The sequence below is a fragment of the Erinaceus europaeus genome, chromosome 11 (assembly GCF_950295315.1).
Source record: "Erinaceus europaeus chromosome 11, mEriEur2.1, whole genome shotgun sequence".
In the NCBI taxonomy this organism is placed as follows: domain Eukaryota; kingdom Metazoa; phylum Chordata; class Mammalia; order Eulipotyphla; family Erinaceidae; genus Erinaceus; species Erinaceus europaeus.
Genome location: NC_080172.1, coordinates 48,962,341 through 48,983,731, shown reverse-complemented (window position 1 = coordinate 48,983,731; position 21,391 = coordinate 48,962,341). Strand labels below are relative to the sequence as shown.

The 21,391-nt window shown below is 54.1% G+C and overlaps 2 protein-coding genes across 2 annotated transcripts in view; one reads left to right on the top strand and one right to left on the bottom strand.

Moving 5' to 3' along the window:
• Positions 1 to 21,391, bottom strand: part of SLC50A1 (solute carrier family 50 member 1) — a 149,717-nt gene that overhangs the window by 60,473 nt on the left and 67,853 nt on the right. The window lies entirely within an intron of this gene.
• On the top strand, positions 788 to 14,588 carry THBS3 (thrombospondin 3). Its single transcript, XM_007525328.3, has 23 exons — positions 788 to 954; positions 3,560 to 3,766; positions 4,602 to 4,858; positions 4,953 to 5,055; positions 6,752 to 6,778; positions 6,888 to 6,970; positions 7,060 to 7,111; positions 7,195 to 7,343; positions 7,638 to 7,778; positions 9,353 to 9,430; positions 9,927 to 10,079; positions 10,217 to 10,327; positions 10,413 to 10,520; positions 10,725 to 10,884; positions 11,456 to 11,574; positions 11,703 to 11,755; positions 11,984 to 12,177; positions 12,299 to 12,477; positions 12,572 to 12,620; positions 12,817 to 13,013; positions 13,144 to 13,316; positions 14,059 to 14,198; positions 14,285 to 14,588. Exons 1-23 carry the CDS (start codon positions 867 to 869, stop codon positions 14,341 to 14,343), a joined length of 2,880 nt encoding a protein of 959 aa, XP_007525390.1. The 5' UTR covers positions 788 to 866; the 3' UTR covers positions 14,344 to 14,588.

Genomic DNA, 21,391 nt, shown 5'->3' with positions numbered 1-21,391 from the left:
CGGGGGGGTCCCCCGAGCCGCATGTTTTCCACAAGGCGTTAAGCTTGGAGCCGGCCCTGCGCCGCCCGTCTCCATGGAAACAAAACAGGGGCGGCGGCCTGCGGGACCTTGGGAGCTGGGAGGGGCGCGCGGGCGTTGCATTGGCAACGGGGCCGAGGCGAGCCCCCTCCCCCTCCATCCGGGTCACGGCCGTCCCCCCCCCCCCCCCCCCGCCTGACTGACCCCTGGCCGCTGCTGTCCGGGGCGTCCTTTCTCGGCGGCGTCGCATCTCAGTGACCGCGTTTCAGGCCGTCCCCGCTCCCCACCCGCGGGTGCGGCCAGACCCCAGATTCCCCGGAGGGAGTGGAATGGAAGCGGGGCACACGTCGGGAGGCTCCCGTACCCCCCACACACCATGAAAATAAACACTTGCTGGGTCCGAGCGGCCAGCCTCTTGCCATGTGGGCATCCCCTGAGCCCTCCAGCCAGCGCGGCCACTCCCTTGGCGTCGCCTCCTGCCGCCGGTGCAGTCAAGCCCAGTGTCTGGCGCTGCCTCTGCCAAGGGCTCCCGCCTGCTTCAGCCCGGGCTCCCAGAGAACAGTAGCAACCGGCTGGGGATATCCCCGGAGCCAGGGGGCACCTGGACCGTCGGGGGGAGGCGGGAGGCAGGCTTGCAGGACTCTGCCCAGGACCGACCCCAGAGCCGGCGAAGCCTCCTGGGTGATTGGCAGCTCTTTGTTTCAGCCCCCCCTCACGCCCCTGCCGGCACCCCCCCCCCCCCGGGCTCCCCTTGCAGTCCCTCCGCCCCCATCTCTTGCGCTCTCCGCCTCGCCTTTTCCCCTCCCCGCGCTTGCTTGCCAAGGCAGTGAGCCGGCCGGCCGAGCGGCATGGAGACGCGGCAGCTCCCGGGGGCCCCGGCCCTCCTCCTCCTCCTCCTCCTTTGCACCCTCTCATCTGCCAGTCAGAACCTGGAGGGTAAGCCTGTGCCCGGCTGCGAAGACCCTCTCGCCGCCTCCCTCCGCACTTTTGAACAGGGGGTGGTGGTGGGGAGGAGCGCTGAAACGGAGCTAGCTGGAGGAAAGTGGGGGGAAACTAAGGTCCCCTGAGGAGTGGATATCAGGCGGCGGGGGTGGCAGTGGAACGTCTGGTTGGCAGGGGACTCGGGCAGGGGACTTAGCTGGACGCCAAGGCTGCCTACTTGGGCTGGAACCCTAGCATCCCATTGCAAGCACCCCACGGCCTGGACGGGCAGCTGGAAAGTGGGGCGCTGTGTGGGCTCCTGGGCTCCTGGCTGCTCAGGACGGGTGGGGGTGGGGTGGGGTGGGGAGTGAGCTGTCCGGCCTCTCCCGGAGGTCTGGTGGTGGGCCGGGCCTGTGGAATGGGAGAGGGGACTGGAGCGATGACACAGACACAGATTCTTCGCTGGCTGGAAAGGAAACCACAGATTGGTCGAGACAGCGGAGACCAGGAGCTGGGTCTCCACTCCCGGAGGAGACAGCTAGGCGGTGCGAGGGCCGCAGCCCTCCTCAGCGGGCAGCTCTTCTTATCCCTTCGCGCGTGTGCTGAGCCCCCAGGCCGGCAGGAGGGGCCCTGGGATGTGGGGGTGGACCCAGCCGGGTGGAGTAAAGGGAAACCGCTTTCCCATTTCGGGGCTGCGGGCACCTGGTGACCACTCTGCCCGCCATCAGCACAGCGGTTCCCTGGCGCTACCTGGTGGGGGCATCTAGCATCTGCATGGCGCTCTTTCCAAATTACCAGTTGAGCCTCGCTAGAGGTGGTTCCCCAAAAGGTGGCCAAATGGAGAGAAAGGAAGATACAGGGATTGAATTTCCAGGTGACTAGCCTAGACGGCTGTTAAAAACATATCTTTATTTACTGTCAAATGTAAAACATTCTTCTTCTAGCGTTTGCCCTTCTTCCGTAGCCAGTCAACAGCGTCAGGTTGAGCCTGATGTAAAGTTTCGAGACCTCCTTTGAATCTGGAGAGGTGGCAGTCGTTGACTATGTGGGTCATAGTCTGTCTGTATTCCCCAATAAAGAAATAAAAAAATATGGACAGAAAAAAAAAAGAGGATAAAAAACCTTATATTTTGGGTAGGGGTAGATATAGCATAATGGTTATGCAAACAGACTGTCATGCCTGAGGCTTCAAAGTCCCAGGTTCAGTCCCCTACACCACCATAAACCAGAGCTGATCAGTGCTCTGGTGAAAAAAAGAAACATATCTCTTGAAAAAAAATTTTATTGAGCCCTGATCAGCTCTGGTATATGTTGCTGCTGAGAACTGAACTTGTAACCTCCTAGCCTCAGTCAGGTTCCCAAACCTGGCATTATCTCCCCACCCCCTACTACTTTGTTGGTAAAGGATTTGGCACCCTGTTTATAGTGATTTTGGCTTGGGGGCCGCTTCCCTGGAGGCTGCTGGCTCCCAAGGATTGGGATGGATGAAAGTTCCTGAGTCCAAGCCTGAGTCTCCAGGGTCCCAGGTTCAATCCCCAGCACCACCATAAGCCAGATCTGAGCAGTGCTCTGGTCTCTCTGCATATCTTACTCTGTATCTCTGTTTCTCTCATTAAAATATTAAAAGTGTTATTAATTTATTCTTTTGGGTGGGGGTAGATATACAAAGAGATTCTCATGCCTGAGGCTCCAAAGTCCCAGGTTCAATCCCCCACACCACCATAAGCCAGAGCTGAGCAGTGCTCTGGTTTTTAAAAAAAAGATATTGAAAGGGAAGGTGGGAGATAGGGAGAGACCTACAGTACTGCTTCACTGCTTGTGACACATTCCCTCTGTGGGTGGGTGTTGTTTTCGCCGGGCTGGCTTCACGGGTGGGTAACAGACGACCAGGGACTCATGGTCGAGCTGTTCGCAGTATCTCTTTATTCATGCAGGACGCAGCGCAATCTAAGCCGAGCTAGACTAAAACTAACACAACTACCAACTAACTAAAACGAACAATGTTGTCCTTACATACCTTCCAAGTAGGGTGTAAACAGGATGTGATGTAGAGAGGGTGGAGAGAAAAGTGACTGGTGAAAATCAGGGTGTGACAAGGAGAGGGGGCGGAGCAGGCAAGAATTCTATCACTGAACCACTAATGCCCTGGAGGGAGTGTGGTGCTTTATGTAAATATAAAAGTGATTTATGTAAATAGACGGCTTTGAATGGGATCAAACCAATCCCTATACAGGCATACAGGTGCTTGGTTACCCAACAGGTGGGGACTGGAGCTTGAACCCAGTTCCTTAAGCATTATGTGTATTTTCAACCAGGTATACCACTACCTGCCTGCTCCCCCTCCCACCTCCCATTTTAAAACCAGAGCATTGCTCAGCTCTGAGTTATAGTGGTGTCAGGGATCAAATCTGGGGTCTCCAGAGGTTCAAGCAAGGAAGTCTGTTGCAGAACCACCATGCTGTCTCCCTGGCGCCTAAAGGGGTTTCCTGTGTGTGTGAGGGGTAGCGTAGGGAGGGGGGACAGTGAGGCAGAATGCCCCATCTATGAAGGCCCCACAGCTTAGCAGGGGACCCACTCTTTGACCCCAAATCTTCCACCCAACTCACCCCTGCCTGACTAGTGATCGACCTGCTGACTGTGGCTGAGTCCCGGCAGATGGTCCCTGTTGTGGAGAAGATCCGGATGGCCTTACTCACTGTGGGGGACATCTACCTCTTGGCCACCTTCCGCCTGCCCCCCAAGCAGGGTGGTGTCCTCTTTGGCCTCTACTCCCGTCAGGATAACACGCGCTGGCTGGAAGCCTCCGTAGTGGGCAAGATCAACAAAGGTGACTGGTTCCCCCCACCCCAGGTCCAGGCCCCTTGTTTCTCCTTAGGCTCCACTGGCTATGCCCAGGGGCACCTGGTACAGGAGGCCTAAGCAGCCTGGCATGATGGGGTGTAGACTGAGAGTGCCTGTGGGAAGAAGGTCCTGGGGGCAGCTCAGAGGGATGGAGGGTTAGGTGCTACCTTGTCTGGAAACCACTGAAGACTTTGAATTAAATTTTTTTAATATTTGATAGAGACATCCAGAAATTGAAAGGGAAGGGGGCAATAGAGAAGACAAGAGACACAGACACACCTGCAGTCCTGCTTCAACACTTGCAAAGCTTTCCCCATGCAGGTGGGGACCAGGGGCTCAAACCTGGTCCTTGTGCATTGCAACATGTGTGCTCAACCAACTGTGCCACCACCTGCCCCCCTGAAGACTTTATTTTCACCATTTAAAGTTTTTCCAAGTTCATTAAAAATGGTTTTTTCTTTAGTTGATAGAACAGAGAGAAATTGAGGGGGTAGGAGGTAGAGGGAGACACACACACTTTCAGTACTTGCTTCACCTCTTGTGGAGCTTCTCCCCTGCAGGTGGGGGTCAGGGGCTCAAACCTGGATCCTTGCAGGATAACTTGTGTGCTTAACTGGAATGCCAGCAACATCCCACTCCTGCCCCCAAGATACTTAAAACCTAGGTGTGAACCCATCTGGAGATAGTTACCCTGTACTATACCTATCCCATACATGGTGACAAGGGACACCAGGATAGCCAGAAGGATAGTGCAGCATCAGTAGGCTCAGCAGGGAGACTGGGAAGGCCACGTGCCCATCCTGACGCCCCCTCCCGGGCAGTGTTGGTGCGCTATCAGCGGGAGGATGGCAAGGTACACACCGTGAGCCTCCAGCAAGCCAGCCTGGCAGATGGGCGTACACACACAGTGCTCTTGCGGTTGCGGGGCCCCGCCTGGCCCAGCCCTTCCCTGCAGCTCTATGTGGACTGCAAACTGGCGGACCAGCACTCTGGTCTCCTGCCCCTGGCCCCCATCCCTCCCTCGGAGGTGGACAGGCTGGACATCAGAACTGGACAGAAGGCATACCTGAGGCTGCAGGTGAGCAGAGAGGGAGGAACAGGGGGACCTGGGGGCAGGGGGTACAGCAGTGGGAGCACTGCCATCCTCTTCTGTGCCCATCCCCCACCTCCAGGGCTTCATGGAGTCTCTGAAGATGATCCTGGGTGGCTCCATGGCCCGTGTTGGGGCACTGAGTGAGTGTCTGTTCCAGGGGGACGAGTCCATCCATAGTGCAGGTAATAGACCAGTGACTGCCATCCCCCTTCCAGTGCCTATGGCCTTTGGGGGGTGGGGGTGCCATGCTCTCCAGCCCCCCCCCCCCATGCTCACTCCTCCAGCTCATTCTGTTAACCCAGACCACCTCCATCTCTGTGATCTTCAACTCCGCAAGGGGTGGGAGTCCAAAAATCTCATGCTCACCAGATGCCCCCAAATTTGAAGAGAAGATAGATGAGTTGTGGTGGGGTAAGGTCAGTGATCCTCTGGAGGTGAAGGTTCTGAGCACTCACCAGCTAGTCTGTCATTAACCGAGTCCACTTCTCCAGACTTCTCTTTTGTGGAGCCAGGGCCTCACACAAGCATGATTGCATTGTTCCCAGGTCAGCTTTTACATTCATTTAAACAGAAAGCGAATGAGTAGCTACCACAGCACTGGAATTTCACCTGGTGCTATGGCACTTCTAAGTAGTGCCAGAGTTTGAACCTGAGCCACATTCACAGCAAGGCACGTGCCTTACCTGGTGAGTTCTTTCTCTAGCCCCCTAAGACTTATGCATTACTATGAAAGAGAACAGAAAAGAAGGGGGTAAGAGAAGACTAGAGCTCTGCTCAGCTCAGGCTGAGGTCTCATGTTCATCTGAAGATTGAACATGAGACCTCTGGGGAGCTCAGACATGCAAATCACATGCTCTAACATGCTGAACTATCTCTGCAACCCCCACTTAAAAAATTTATTATCTTTATTGGATAGAGAAAGACAGAAATCAAGAGGGAAGGGGGAAATAGAGAGGGAGAGAGACAGACACCTGCAGCCCTGCTTCACCACATGCAAAGATTTCCTCCTGCAGGTGGGGCCCAGGGGCTTGAACCCAGGTCCTTGTGCACTATAACATGTGCACTCAACTAGGTCTGCCACCACCCGGCCCCACCCAGCCCCATTTAAAAATATTTATTCCCTTTTGTTGTGCTTTTTAAAAATTGTTGTTGGATAGGACAGAAATGGAGAGAGGAGGGGAAGACAAGAAGGGGGTAAGAAAGATAGACACCTGCAGACCTGCTTCACCGTCTGTGAAGCGACTCCCCTGCAGGTGGGGAGCTGGGGGCTCGCGTGCTTTGTGCCACTTGTGCTTAACCCACTGTACTATCACCGAACTCCCCAGCCCCCCCCCTTTTTTTAATGCAGTCCTCCGGAATGAGCGCAGTCTCATATGCACAGTGCTGCTGAGTGAGTTGTCTTCCTGGCCCATTCATTCTAATATTTGTGAAAGAGGGGGAGAGAGAACCAGAGCATCACTGACACATGTGACACTGGGGGACTGAACTCAGGATGTCATGCTGGAGAATCCAGTGCTCTGTCCATTGCATCATGCCCCCCCCCCATCACCATTTTTTATTTCCCAGAGAGAGGAGGGGGAGATAAGAGAGAAAAAGAGACAGCATACCATGGAGCTTCTCCTGGTACTGTCAACAGTGCTTGAACCCAGGGCATCACACATAGGGTGATCTACTGGATGAGTGACCTCCTGGACTTGGTATCTGAGAGGGAGGAAGTAGGAAATGTCGGGGCTCCATTGGAGCCAGCAGTGTTTCCTGCCAGCCAGCCCTGCCCTTTACCACCACTCCCTGCTAAAAACCCCACCTGTACCCCATTTGCCCTTCCCTTTCCTCCTCCCCCATCTTCACCCTCTGACTTTGCCTTCTCCTCCTCTTCAGTGACCCAAGCCCTTCACTCCGTCCTCGGTGAGTTGGTGATGGGGTGCAGAGGGCATGAAGGGACAGGCTCAAGTTGGGGTGAACTGCAGGAGCAGGTACCCCAGCCCTGAGCCTCTGCTCATCTGGCCTGCAACAGGGGAGCAGACCAAGGCCCTGGTCACCCAGCTCACCCTCTTCAACCAGATCCTGGTGGAGCTGCGCGATGACATCCGGGACCAGGTTTGCGGGAGCAGTGGGGTGGGCACCCATCCTGGTGGAGGTGAGGTTAGCAGGTGCTCACATTCCCTTGGCTTCCCATCCACCCCCAGGTGAAGGAGATGTCACTGATCCGAAACACCATCATGGAGTGCCAGGTGTGCGGTGAGTGCAGAGTGGGGAGATGGCACAGGGCAGATGGGTTCCTTGTGGGGCTCTGACTGTCCCCCCACTCAATCTCACCCCAGGATTCCATGAGCAGCGCTCCCACTGCAGCCCCAACCCTTGCTTCCGGGGTGTGGACTGCATGGAGGTGTATGAATACCCCGGCTACCGCTGTGGGCCCTGCCCCACTGGCCTCCAGGGCAATGGCACCCACTGTGCCGACATCAATGAGGTGAGGGCATGGGGGCCCCCAAAAGCGGGGTGAAGGCTGGGCAGAAGCAGAGGAAAGGGCTGGATGGTTCACTGGGAAAAGCCAGTGTCTACAGCTCAGGCTTGAGCCCCTGAACCTAATGGGAAGAGCTGTGTCGCGGAGGAAGCTTTGCTGCATGGTTGGTCAGTCGGTCTGTCTCTCAAAAAGCAGCTCTGAGTAGAGAAATTGTGAGGGAGGCCCTTGGAGTTCAGAAGGGGTCAGATACTGGGAAGGATATTCCCTTGAGCTTGACCTCTTCCTTCCCCTTCCCCTCAGTGCGCTCATGCTGACCCTTGCTTCCCCGGTGCCCGCTGTATCAACACCATGCCCGGCTTCCACTGCGAGGCCTGCCCGCCTGGCTACAGAGGAACCCGTGTGTCAGGTGTGGGCATCGACTACGCCCGGGCCAGCAAACAGGTCAGGCTTGGGAGTGTGATAGTTCGCCTGGGCTGTGCCCTGCTTTGCCAAGTGCTCAACACAGGTTAAACACTGCCCCCCCCCCCCCATTGGAGAAAGCTTCAGTGCTGTGGTCTTTACTTTTTGTCTTCCTATCTGAAAGTCCCAGGGATGGGCAGTGGTGCACCTGATTAAATGCACATTACCAAATGCAAGGACCCAGGTTTGAGCTCCCCATCTGCTGAGGTGGTGTGGAGGGGAAGCTTCATGAGCAGTGAAATAAGTACTCAAGGTGTCTCTTTTTCTTTTCTTTTTGCCTCCAAGGTTATCACCCAGCTCGGCTCAGTGACTGCACTAGGAATCCACTACTCCTGGAGGCTGTTTTTTCCCTTTTGTTGCCCTTGTTATCATTGTTGTCATTGATTCATTATTGTTGGATAGGTCAGAGAGAAATCGAGAGAGGAGGGGAAGATAGAGAGGGGGAAAGACACCTGCAGACCTGCTTCACTGCTTGTGAAGTGACCCTCTTCAGGTGGGGAGAGGGGCTCAAACTGAGATCCTTATGCCAGTCCATGCGCTTTGCACCATGTGTGCTTAACCCATTGTGCTGCCGCCTGGCCCTGGTGTCTCTGATTTTTTTAAAATTTATTTTTTAATATTTATTTATCCCCTTTTGTTGCCCTTGTTGTAGTTATTGATGTCGTTGTTGGATAGGACAGAGAGAAATGGAGAGAGGAGGGGAAGGCAGAGAGGGGGAGAGAAAGATAGACACCTGCAGACCTGCTTCACCGCCTGTGAAGCGACTCCCCTGCAGGTGGGGAACCGGGGGCTCAAACCGGGATCCTTATGCCGGTCCTTGTGCTTTGCGCCATGTGCGCTTAACCCACTGCGCTACAGCCCGGCTTCCTCTCTCTCAATTTCTTTCTGTCCTATCAAACAGGAAAAATGAAAAGTCCCAAACAATGGAGCCCCAGTGACACAAAACATAAAAAGGGGCTGGAGGGAACCAAATGACAGTACACCTGACTGAGCACACATGATGCAGTGCATAAGGACCCAGGTTCAAGTCCCCCTAGTCCCCACCTGCAAGGGGAAATCTTTGAAAGCTGTGAAGTATCTTTCTGCAAGTATGTTTTTGTCTCCCTCTCTCAGTTTCTCTGTCTCCAGTAATTTTTTTTTTTTGCCTCCAGGGTTATCTCTGGAGCTCGTGCGTACACTACGAATCCACTGCTCCTGTGGCCATTTTTTTTTTTTGGGATAGGACAGAAGTTGAGGGGAGAGAGGAAGATAGAAACACACCTGCAAACCTTCACTGCTTGTGAAGTGACCCCCCCCACTGGTGGACAGCTGGGGGGCTCAAATCAGGACCCTTGCAGAGGTCCTTACACTTGGTACTATGTACACTTTACCTGGTGTACCACCACTTGTCACCTGTTTTTAAATTCTTTAAAGAAAGGGTGTGGATTCACTGACTGGCTCTGCTCTGGTGTGTAGTCTCAGGTTCCAGTTCATATCCACAGGTCAGCTTCCAGTTCCCCTCCTGCACCTGAGGGGATATAGACACACAGTAGGTGCCACCATGTGTCTGTCCCCAGGTCTGCAATGACATCGATGAATGCAATGATGGCAACAATGGTGGCTGTGACCCCAACTCTATCTGCACCAACACCATGGTGAGCTGCACACCTGGGTGTGTCCCCGAAGTGATAATACAACCCTCCTCTGCCGCCACCCAACCACATAAGGCAGCTGTTCTCCACTGGTCTGCTTTGGGGTCCTTGCTCAGCCTCTGTCTCCCTGTGGTCTTTAGCAAGTCAGTTGCTTTGAGCTGCAGTTTTCTTTGAAAATAAGATCTGGGGCCAGCAAGAGCTCACTTGGATGGCATGCTGCTTTGCCATGTGCATGATCCAACTTCAAGGCTGGCCCCTACTGACTAAATGAGCTTCAGTGTGGGTATCTCTTTCACTCTCTGCTTCTCTATTTCTAACTGGAAAAAAAAAATCACCTGAGTGGTGAAGCCCAAGTGATAAAGAGAGAAAATAAAGCAAAGCAAAAGCTGTGACCTCTTGAGAGCAGAGCCCAGAGACACCACTTCAGTGGGCATCAGACTGTGGGGCCCTCACCCACACCCAAGTGGCCTCTTTCCTGAGCCTGGCCTCCCACCCTCAGGGCTCTTTCAGGTGCGGCCCCTGCCGCCTGGGCTTCCTGGGCAACCAGAGCCAAGGCTGCATCCCCGCACGGACCTGCCAGAGTCCAGCCCACAGCCCCTGCCACATCCATGCACACTGTCTCTTTGAACGCAACGGTGCTGTGTCCTGCTTGGTGAGCTGGGCTATAGGGTGAAGGGGGTGGCCTCTCAGGCTTGGAAGGTGGATCTGGACCTGCTTGGGAGCAGAGCCATGACAGGGGAGAGGTGGGACGCAGGCTTGTCACCTCTCATGCTCTCTCTGCCACCCCAGTGCAATGTGGGCTGGGCTGGCAATGGGAACGTTTGCGGGCCCGACACAGACATCGATGGTTACCCGGATCAGGCTCTACCCTGCATGGACAACAACAAGTACTGCAAACAGGTGTGGGGCCAGTGGGCCTGGGCAGGGGTGACAGGGCTCGGGGCACCCCAGGGCTCATCCAGTCCCCCCCCACCTGCCCTTCCAGGACAACTGCCTTCTGACACCCAACTCGGGGCAAGAAGATGCTGACAACGATGGTGTGGGTGACCAGTGTGATGATGACGCTGATGGGGATGGGATCAAGAATGTGGAGGTGATTCTAGGTCCTGTCCCCTGGTCCCAAAAGCTGGCCCCACTCTGGCAGCTATCTGGTGCCTCTAACTCAGTGAATGCTGTGGTCTCTGGCTGAGTGGGGCCACACTGGCAGGCAGGGGTGGTGATGACCACCAGGGCTCAGGGACCAGACTGGGTGTGTGAGGGGTGCCTGACTCCTCTCTCCCCCCACTCTGTACTGTAGGATAACTGCCGGCTGCTGCCCAACAAGGACCAGCAGAACTCAGACACAGATTCATTTGGTGATGCTTGTGACAACTGCCCCAATGTCCCCAACAATGACCAGAAAGACACGGATGGCAATGGGGAGGGCGATGCCTGTGACAACGATGTGGATGGGGATGGTGCGGCCTGGGGTAGAGGGGGTGGGAGGCCTGGAAGAACCTGGAAGCAGGTGGGTGGAGGGTAGATAGCCTAATGGTTATGCAAAGAGACCCATGCCTGAGACTCCAAAGTTCCAGGTTCAATCCCCTGTACCACCATAAGCCAGAGCTGAGCAGTGCCCTGGTGTAAAAAAAAAAAAGTGAATTCACTATAAAAAGGGGGGGGGCTGAGTGGTGGCTCACCTGATTAAGCACATATATTACAATGCTCAAGGACTCAAGCCCCCACCTGCAGAGGGGAAGCTTCACAACTAGTGAAGCCATGCTGCAGGTGTCTATCTCCCCCTTCCTCTCAATTTCTGACTGTCTGAAAAAGGAAAAAAAAAAGAGAAAATAAAGAACCTGGCAGCAGGTGGAAAGGAAGCAGGGTGGCAGCACTCTGAGGAGGGAAGCCAGCCCGGGCAGGTACCTGCCCTGGTATAATTCTGCTGAAGCTGCAGTGGATACAATGGATGGAGCTGGGGCTCTCACCACCTTGGGAGAACTTGTGACAGGGTCCCCCATCCCCTGGGGATCACCTCATGTCTTCCAGGTATCCCCAATGGACTGGACAACTGCCCAAAGGTCCCCAACCCCCTGCAGACAGATAGGGACGAGGATGGTGTGGGTGATGCCTGTGACAGCTGTCCTGAGATGAGCAACCCTACCCAGGTAGAGGAGGCAAAGGGCTGGGATGGGCAGGGGAGGAGGTCCAGCCCACCCCACTCCCCACCCACTTCAACAAGTACTCAGGCCACCCTCTGCAGAGAGGAGGCTGAGAACAGGCTTCTCTCTCACAGACAGATGCAGACAGCGACCTGGTGGGGGACGTCTGTGACACCAATGAAGACAGGTAGAGTCCTGGCCAAATGGAGGGTCTGCTATCAGACACTTCACCACCCCTCGGCCTCCAACTCCCACCCCTTAAATTGAGCCAGAAGTCCTCCCCCTACCTGCCATCCACATCCACTGCTGGATGTCCCCTCCTCTGGCTGGCAGGCCCCAAACAGACTCCCAAGATGAAGAGGGGTTGGTTACAGGACCTGAAGAGTTTTTACTCAGTGCTTGTTCCTCTGGACAGCGACGGGGATGGGCACCAGGACACCAAGGACAACTGCCCCCAGCTGCCCAACAGCTCCCAGCTGGATTCAGATAATGATGGGCTTGGAGACGAGTGTGATGGAGATGATGACAATGATGGTGTCCCAGATTATGTGCCTCCTGGTCCTGACAACTGTCGTCTGGTCCCCAACCCCAACCAGAAGGACTCAGATGGTAAAGCTGGGACTGATTGGGGGGTGCGACTCTGCTTAGAGGGCAGTGGCGGGTAGGGAAAGAGATCAGGTGCCTACCTGTGACAGTCAAACAGCTGTCACGACTGCTCGATTTGTCCCAGGCAATGGTGTGGGTGACGTGTGCGAGGATGACTTTGATAATGACGCAGTTGCTGACCCCCTGGATGTGTGTCCCGAGAGCTCAGAGGTGACCCTCACGGACTTCCGGGCCTACCAAACTGTGGTGCTGGACCCTGAGGGTGATGCCCAGATTGACCCAAATTGGGTCGTGCTCAATCAGGTATAGGGTGGCAGGCTGGGTGGGGTCACGGCAGACTGGTTCTGGGTGGAAATGGGCACTTGGCTCAGGCTTCATCCTCTCCCAAACCCACCAGGGCATGGAAATTGTCCAGACCATGAACAGCGACCCTGGGCTGGCAGTTGGTATGTGAGGAACAGCCTGCTCTGTCACTGCCATGGTAACATATGTGCTTTACTGGGTGCGTCACCGCCCAGCCCCGCTGTCATTTCCAAATGGCATGAGCCTTTGAGGCAGAGGGCAGAGGTACACTGGCTACACATGCAGTACCCCCATGCTGCCTTGCCCTGATAGTCCCCCCCCCACGGCTCCCCCCTCCAGGATACACAGCCTTCAATGGAGTGGACTTTGAAGGCACCTTCCATGTGAACACGGTGACCGACGATGACTATGCAGGCTTCCTCTTCAGCTACCAGGATAGTGGTCGATTCTATGTGGTCATGTGGAAGCAGACAGAGCAGACATACTGGCAGGCTACTCCCTTCCGGGCTGTGGCCCAGCCTGGGCTGCAGCTCAAGGTCCAGCACCCTGCCCCTGTGTCCCATCCAGGTTCCCTCCCCAAGCCTAGAACTGCCCCAGCGGGAAGCAGGTTTTATAGACAACCTGCCAGGAAACTGGCTAGCCAACACTCTCTGCTGTGTCCCTCAGGCAGTGACATCCATGTCTGGTCCTGGTGAGCACCTCCGAAATGCCCTGTGGCACACTGGCCACACCCCAGATCAGGTGCGGCTGCTGTGGACGGATCCCCGCAACGTGGGCTGGCGGGACAAGACCTCCTACCGCTGGCAGCTGCTGCACAGGCCTCAAGTGGGCTACATCCGGTGAGGGGAGGTACCAAGCCCAGAGGCAGGGCCCAGCACAGACTTTCAGGGGAGCCCTGTGCCTGGCCTGGGGCCATCCCCACACTATCTTCCTACTTCCAATGGCCTGAGTAGGCACTTGCCAGCAAATACTATTCTGTGCTCTGTTTTCTCCTCTGGGCTTCCTAAAGGTGGTCGTAGGGTGCATCTGGGAGACCCCAAACCCCAGGCCAGTCTGAGAGGCACAGCCTGTTTAGGAGTAGAGCCAGGGACTGGCCTCAGCAGTCTCACCTGGAAGGAGCGTCACTTACAGAAGAACAAGGGGGCCAGGCCAAATGACCTGTCATAGCTTTGCATGTTTCCTGGGGGGGGAGGATGCTGGGGGACAGCAGCAGCTGAGAATTCAGGGACTTTAGCTGGTGCCCCTTTAAGGTGCCCAGGGCTGCATAGGCACCAGGACTGGGAATGAGGGGGGTGGACCAGAGCCTGGGAAGCTGGTGACTTCACCCCCCAGCCCTTTGTGCTCATTGCCATGGCAACCCAATCCTCGCCTGGAATGCGGCTGGGGCTTTGAGATGCAAAGGGGGCTGGACAAAGAGCCCGGGGGCCCCAGGCCTGAGAAAAGCACCCCCTTCCCTGCCTCCTAAGCTCCCCCACTCCTTCCCCTCTCATGCCACTGGGAGAGCTCCAGGGGCGCTGGGGAGGAGTGGGGCACTGTGCCCACAGTCACTGGAGCCATGCTGGATGCCCCTCTCCTGGACAGGGTGAAGCTTTACGAAGGCCCCCAGCTGGTGGCAGACTCTGGGGTGATCATAGACACCTCCATGCGTGGGGGCCGCCTGGGGGTGTTCTGCTTCTCCCAGGAAAACATCATCTGGTCCAACCTCCAGTACAGATGCAATGGTAAGGTTCCAGGCTGACCCTCGCCTGACCTCTGACCCTGGCGGGTGGGCCAGCCAGGCCTCTGACCTCAGTCACTGACCCCACAGACACCGTGCCCGAGGACTTTGAGCCATTCCGGAGGCAGCTGCTGCAAGGAAGGATGTGACCACATGGCGGAGGGATCCAGAGTCCTGACCAGACATGGGGCCTTGGGGTCCCAATGGGAGACCCTGGGGTGTTACCTCCAGTGCCTCCACCAGACGGCTCCGTACTCCCCCACCCAGCTGCCCTCAGCCCCAGACCGGAGGTGGCCCGCTGTTTGGAGGGGAGGCTTCCAAAGGCTACTTCTCAGGCACCAGCCCCAGGAACGGTGGCAGCACTTCGCCATAAAGTTTGTTGTTTTCTAAGCCACTACAGGTGCTTCTTTTAGGGGGTTTTCCGGGCCGCGGTGGAGCCCGGGAAGGAATCGGGAGTTTGTGTTGGGGGTTTTGAGGATGGCAGCCAAGCTGAGCTTGAGGGTCCCGCCAGGGCGTCTGCTGAGAGTGTGGGGGGGTCCGGGGAAGGAGGATGACCCCCCCAGGTTCACTTACAGTGGTGGTGGCAGCGGCGACACAGCTGCATCCCGAGTCTCGATGGCTGGCGTGGGGGCCGGGGGGCCGAGGGGGCCGGAGGCCGGGACGAGTGCAATATTGGCGGGGAAAGAACAACACTGCACCGCGTCCCGTCCCTCCCGCCCGCCCGGGGCCGGGACCCCGCTGCCACTGGAAGGCGGGCTGGTCGGGCACACGCTGCGCCCGCGGCGGAGGCGGGGAGAGCCGGGCTGGTGGGGACGGCCGCACGAAGGGGAAAGGCAGCTGGCTGAAGCCCCCACACTGGCGCGCGGTAGCGCTTTAAGTACTCAGATCCCGCGGCGCGAGAGTGGTCGCCATGGAGACACGTGTCCCGGCAACCGGACTGAATGGGTGTTGCCGGGCGACGCGGGGCCGCTAGGCCCGCCCACCCGGAGCACCGCCTCCCGCCCTCGCGGGGCTTCCCCGTTTCTTCGCCTCCCCGCAGGGTCTGCACCTAGCTGAGCCAGAGGGAGCCTCCAGGCCCACGCACCCAAGTATTTATTTGTTTAGCCTCAGGGCTCCAGGACTCCAGGCTGACTTTAAAAAAGTACAGATTTAGGGAGTCGGGCGGTAGCGCAGCGGCTCTCCACTTGCAGGGGAGTCCCTTCACAGGCGGTGAGGCAGGTCTGCAGGTGTCTTTCTCTCCTCCACTCTGTCTTCCCCTCCTCTCTCCATTTCTCTCTGTCCTATCCAACAATGACTACAACAATAAAGCAACAAGGGCAACAAAAGGGAATGAATAAATAAAAAATATTTTTAAAAGAATTAAAAAATACATATTTATTTTGGATAGAGACAGAAATCAAGAGGGAAGGGAGAGATCCAGAGGAAAGAGAGAGACCTGCAGCACTGCTTCACTGCTTTGAAGCGTACCCCCTGCAGATAGTGACCTGGATCCTTGTGCATGGTAATGCACCACCACCCAGCTCTTCTAGGCTGAGTTTTTCAGGTAGAGAAAGCATGAGATAGAGATAGATAGATATATAGATAGATATAGAGAGAACCACTGAAGGTCCCTCCAATGTAGTGGGACCTAGGGTTCGAACTTGGGTGCTGCACATGATAGACAAAGCATTACACTACCCAGGTGAGCTATATTGCTCGCCCCAAAGATAGATTTATTAACTTATTAACATTTATTCGATAGGACAGAGAGAAATTGAGAGGCGCTAGAGAAAGGGAGAGAGAGAGAGAGAGAGAGAGTGAGGCACCTGCAGTTCTGCTTCACCACTAGTGAAACTTCCTCCCTGCAGGTGGGAACTGGGGGGTTGAACCCTGGCCTTTGCAAGTAATAAAAGTGTGCACTCAGTCAGATGTGCCACTGCTCCCCCCCCCATAGACTGGATTATTTATGAGTAAATGAAAGGTCAGAGAGTTCTGGCATGTGGCAGTGCAAAGGATTGAATCTGGGGCCTGCCCAATTTCAGGTATGAGAATCTGGCCTGCCTTACCTAGCTTTTATATATTCATTTATACCAGAGTGCTGTACAGCTCTTTTTTTATTCCCTTTTGTTGCCCTTGTTTTATTGTAGTTATTATTGTTGTTGTTATTGATGTCATCGTTGGATAGGACAGAGAGAAATGGAGAGAGGAGGGGAAGACAGAGGGGGAGAGAAAGATAGACACCTGCAGACCTGCTTCACCACTTGTGAAGCCACCCTCCTGCAGGTGGGGAACTAGGGGCTCAAACCAGGATCCTTAGGCCAGTCCTTGCACTACCTCCTGACTCCCTTAGCTCTGGTTTATGGTGGTGCCAGGGATTAACTTGGGACCTTGATCTCAGAGCCTTGGGTGCAAAAGTATTTTGCAGAACCATCACTTTATCTCTTTGACCTGTCCTCCCTTTTTTTCTTTTCTTTTACCAGAGCACTGCTCTGGCTCTGGCTCATAGTGGTGCAGGGGATTGAACCTGGGACTCTGGAGTCTCAGGCATGCTAGTCTCTTTGCATAACTATTATGCTATCTACTTCTGCCCCCAAATAGAATTCTTTTTTAAAAATGTATTTTCTTTTTAATTTTTTCTCTCTTTTTTTCTTTTTTCTTGCCTCCAGGGTTATCACTGGAGCTCGGTGCCTGCACTATGAATCCACTGCTCCTGGAAGCTATTTTTTCTCTTTTGTTGCCCTTGTTGTTTATAGGTGTTTTTTTTTAAAATGGTTTTTAATTCTTTTTAAAAAAATTTATTTATTTATTATTGGATAGAGACAGAAATTGAGAGGAAGGGAAGATAGAGATGGAGAGAGACCTACAGCCCTGCTTCACCACGAAGCTTTCCCCCTGCAGGTGGGGACCAAGGGCTTGAACCTGGGTCCTTGAGCACTGTAGTGTATGTGCTTAACCAGGTGCACCACCGCCTGGCCCCTATAGTTTTTTTTTTTTGTTTGTTTGTTTTTTTACCAGAGCACTGCTCAGCTCTGGCTTATGGTGTTGCAGGGGACTGAACCTGGAACCTCAGGCACTGTTTTTTTTTTAAGATTCATTTTATTTTATTTTATTTTATTTTATTTATTTTCCCTTTTTTGTTGCCCTTGTCTTTTTTTATTGTTGTTGTAGTTATTATTGTTGTTATTAATGTCGTTGTTGTTGGATAGGACAGAGAGAAATGGAGAGGGGAGGACAGAGGGGGAGAGAAAGATAGGCACCTGCAGACCTGCTTCACCGCCTATGAAGCGACTACCCTGCAGGTGGGGAGCCGGGGGCTCGAACCGGGATCCTTCTGCCTTCTGCTGGTCCTTGCGCTTTGCGCCACCTGCGCTTAACCCTCTGCGCTATCACCCGACTCCTACTGCTGTTGTTTTTATTAGATAGGACAGAGAGAAATCAAGAGAGGACAGAAAGACAGAGAAAAGGAGAGAAGGACAGACAACTCCAGACTTGCTTCACCCCTTATGAGGTGATCTCCTGCAGGCGGGGAGCCCGGGGCTTGAACCAGGATCCTTAAGCCAATCCTTGTGTTTCGTGCCATGTGCATTCAGCCCACTGCGCTACTGCCTGCCCCCTCATACAATTCTTAAATAATTATGGGCAGATAATATGATGGTTATCCAAAGAGACTCTTATGCCAGGTTCAGTCCCCTGCACTACCATAAACCAGAGCTGAGCAATGCTCTGGAAAGACAGAAAGGGGGTTTGCGGGGAGGAAAGAGAGAACTACAAAAGATGGAAAAATCATCTCAGAAAGGCATTAGGGGTAGAAGCTATAGCGTCCCTCTGCCTGAGTCACCACTATCCAATTTAAGCTCTTTGGGGACCGCGTGGTGGCTCTCCAGGTTGAGTGCACATGGACCTGGATTCAAGCCTGAAGTCCTCACCTGCAGGGGAAAAGCTTCACAAGTGGTGAAGCAGTGAGGCGGATATCTTCTGTCTCCCTCTTTACCTCCCCTTCCTCTCAACTTCTGGCTATCAATAAATAAATAAAGAAAGATAATTTAAAAAAAGAAAATTGAAAAGAAAAAAAAGAAAGTAGCTTAATTTTAAGAGAGACTGAGAACACTGCTCAGCTCTGGTTGATGGTGGTGCTGGGGATTGAACCTAGGACCTCAGAGCTTCAGGCATGAAAGTCTTTTGCAGAACTGTTGTGCTGTCTCCTGCCCCCTCCTAGTAGTTTTTTTTTTTTCTTTGCTGGGGGGAGTAATGATTTACAGTCAACAGTAAAATACAATACTTTGTACATGTGTAATATTTCTCATTTTCAAAAAATTTTTTATTAATCTCTATTTGATAGAGAGCCAGAAGTTGAGAGAAGTGGGGAGACAGGGAGAGAGATGCCTGCAGCCCTGCTTCACCATTTGTGAAGCTTTCCCCCTGCAGGTGGGGAACATTTCTCAGTTTCATATAACAGTTCATCCCCCTCTAGGTCCTCCTCTGCCATCATGTTCCAGAACCTGGACCCCCCTGCCCTAGAAGCTTTTACTTTGGTGCAGTATACCACCTCCCAGTAGTTTTTATTTGTATATGTTTTTATTAATCATTTCCCCCTATAGAGGCTGATAGAGCGAAGGAGACCACAGCACGGAAGTTTTCTTCAGTGCAGTGGGGGCCAGACTCTTACCTGGGTTGCCCTTGCTTACATGGCAAAGTGGCGCAGCATCCAAGTGAGCTATTTTGCTAGCCTGCATTAGTCATTTTTTATTAGTGGTTTACTAGTGGTTTACAACCCCCACAATGTTTTAAAGGTCCTATTACAACCAGCACTAGCGGAGCTAAGGACTGTTTTATCCTCCTTTGTGCGCGTGTTTACTTTAGCTCTCAGCTCTGGCATCATGGGGCACAAGAATCTTGCCCTGGACCCCTCCCATGCAAGTCAGCTCAGGTTCTGGCCCAGGACCGGTTTTCTCAAGTTTTGCTTCTGTAGGTTGGTAAGCTAAAAGGACTACTGTCGTGAGCCCACACACTAAGCTTTAAGTAAGGCTGTGACCTCAAACCTCCCTTCTCCCCTTCAAAATACTTCTCGGGCTGTTAAAACAGCACACCTAGCTAGTGCACCTGCTTTGCTACATACATGTGCCCCACCCAGGTTCCAGCCCAGCCCTTCCCATATTGAAGGAAGCTTTGGTAGTCTCTCTCTCTCTGTTTTCTTTCTTTCTTTTCTTTTTATTTTTTTATTATCTTTATTGGATAGAGACAGTCAGAAATCGAGAGGGTAGGGCAGATAGAGAGAGACAGAGAGACACCTGCAGCCCTGCTTCACCACTTGCAAAGCTTTCCATCTGCAGGTGGGGACCGGGGGCTCGAACCCGGGTCCTTGTGCACTGCAACGTGTGCGCTCAACGAGGTGCGCCACCACCCGGCCCCTCTTTCTTTCTTTTAAATATTTTTGTTAATTTCTAATTGGATAGAGACAGAAATTGAGGCAGAGGAGAGATAGAGAGTCAGAAAGACACCTGCAGCCCAGCTTCACCACTTGTGAAGCTCCCCCACTACAGGTAGGGACCAGGTGCTTAAACCTGGGTCACTGTGCACAGTAAGGTGTGTGCTTAATAAGGTGTGCCACTGCTTGGCCCCTCTCTGTTTTCTTTCTTTCTTTTTTTTTTTTTTTGAAGATTATTTTTTATATTTATTTATTTTCCCTTTTGTTGCCTTGTTTTTTTTATTGCTGTAGTAATTTTTATTGTTGTTGTTATTGGCTGAGGTCTCTGGGGACCTGGCAATGGCGGAATTAGTCAAGGTGTTCGAGCTCTTGGAAGTGATGGCTGCACCTGGCTTATGGCTGGTTTTTCTGGCTCATACGATGTTGTGATCTGGAGTGGTGGTAGGGCTATGGGTGCGAAAGTATTTTGGTAATCATGCACTTAACCTGTCCCTCCCTCCCTCTCTTCCTTCCTTTCTCCTTCCATCCTTCCTTTCTCCTTCCACCCTTTTCTGCGTCCTCCCTCCCTTTTCTTCTTCCTCCCTCCCTTTTCTCCTTCCTCCCTCCCTCCCTTCCTTTTCAGGCACGAAGTCTCATACTCTCATCTGCCCAGCAAAACTTTTTTAAATCCCCCCGAGGCCCAGCAGGTGGCGCAGTGGATACAGCAATGAACTCCAAAGTATACTGTTTGCCAGAGTGATGCTCTGGGTCTCTCGCTCTCATAAATCAATAAAAAGCCTTAAAAAACAAATAGAAAAGATAAGAATACTTCCCAGTTTTCCCAAATGCACACTTTCACAGAGTCCTGCCAGCACCTAATGCCCCCCCCAAGTCCCATCTCATAGGTGACACCTCCCACTCGCGGCCTTCTCCTCACCTCTCCCCTCCCATTCCGATGTCCTCACACACCCGAGTCCCTTCCACATACCTCAGGACCCCACCCACTTCCTCAGGCACCTTCCCAGCTTGCCCCCAGGAGTCTCGCGAGCCTCTCAACCCTTCTGTCGTCTTTGGAGCCATGCGCTGCCTCCCCAGTTTCTCTCTGCTCCCTCTCCCCCCTGAGCTGTGCGGGCCGGCAGCGGGAGGCAGGCCGCGGTGGCCGCTAGAGGGCGCGCGAGACCCTCCGGGAGGCCCAAAGCAGGACCCTAGGGCTGGGCCTGGAATTGGGGTGTGGGGTGGGGGTGGGGTGGAGGTGGGGTGGCGACTTCTTCCCCGCCCCCTTCTAGGGAAAAGCCGGGAAGGGACTGAGAGCCCGCGGGGCGGGGCCTGTGGGTTTCTAGGGGAGTGCGTGTGACCCACTGGGAGCGGTTCAGAAGGGTGGGGCTATTCCGGGAAGTAGATGGGGGGAGGTCCCCAACTGGCACCTGCCAAGCGTGAACAAACCTTTTCATTTCTCCTCAGCCCCAGTAGTGGGGCTTCAGGGGCCCTAGTGATAGTTGGGTGTGTGAGTGGGGGGTAGCTTTTTGTCCAAGATCTTGGCCTAGCCCACTGTCTGTCTGTCCTTTTTCCCACCATAGCTAGTGCCAACTCCCCCCCCCCAATGTCACAGACTACATTCCCCATCCCCCAAACACTCACCTTCTGGAGCCAGGGAGTGGTGGTTGAAATCGGTGAGGCTGATTGGAGAGCAAACAGGTTGTGGGGGGTTGAGCGATTTGGAGCCCAGCACAATCTAGGGGTCAGGCATGGCTGGGGAGAAGGAAGAAGAGGGAGGAGGGAGGGGAAGGGAGAGGGGGCGGGGTTTTGTCACCTGT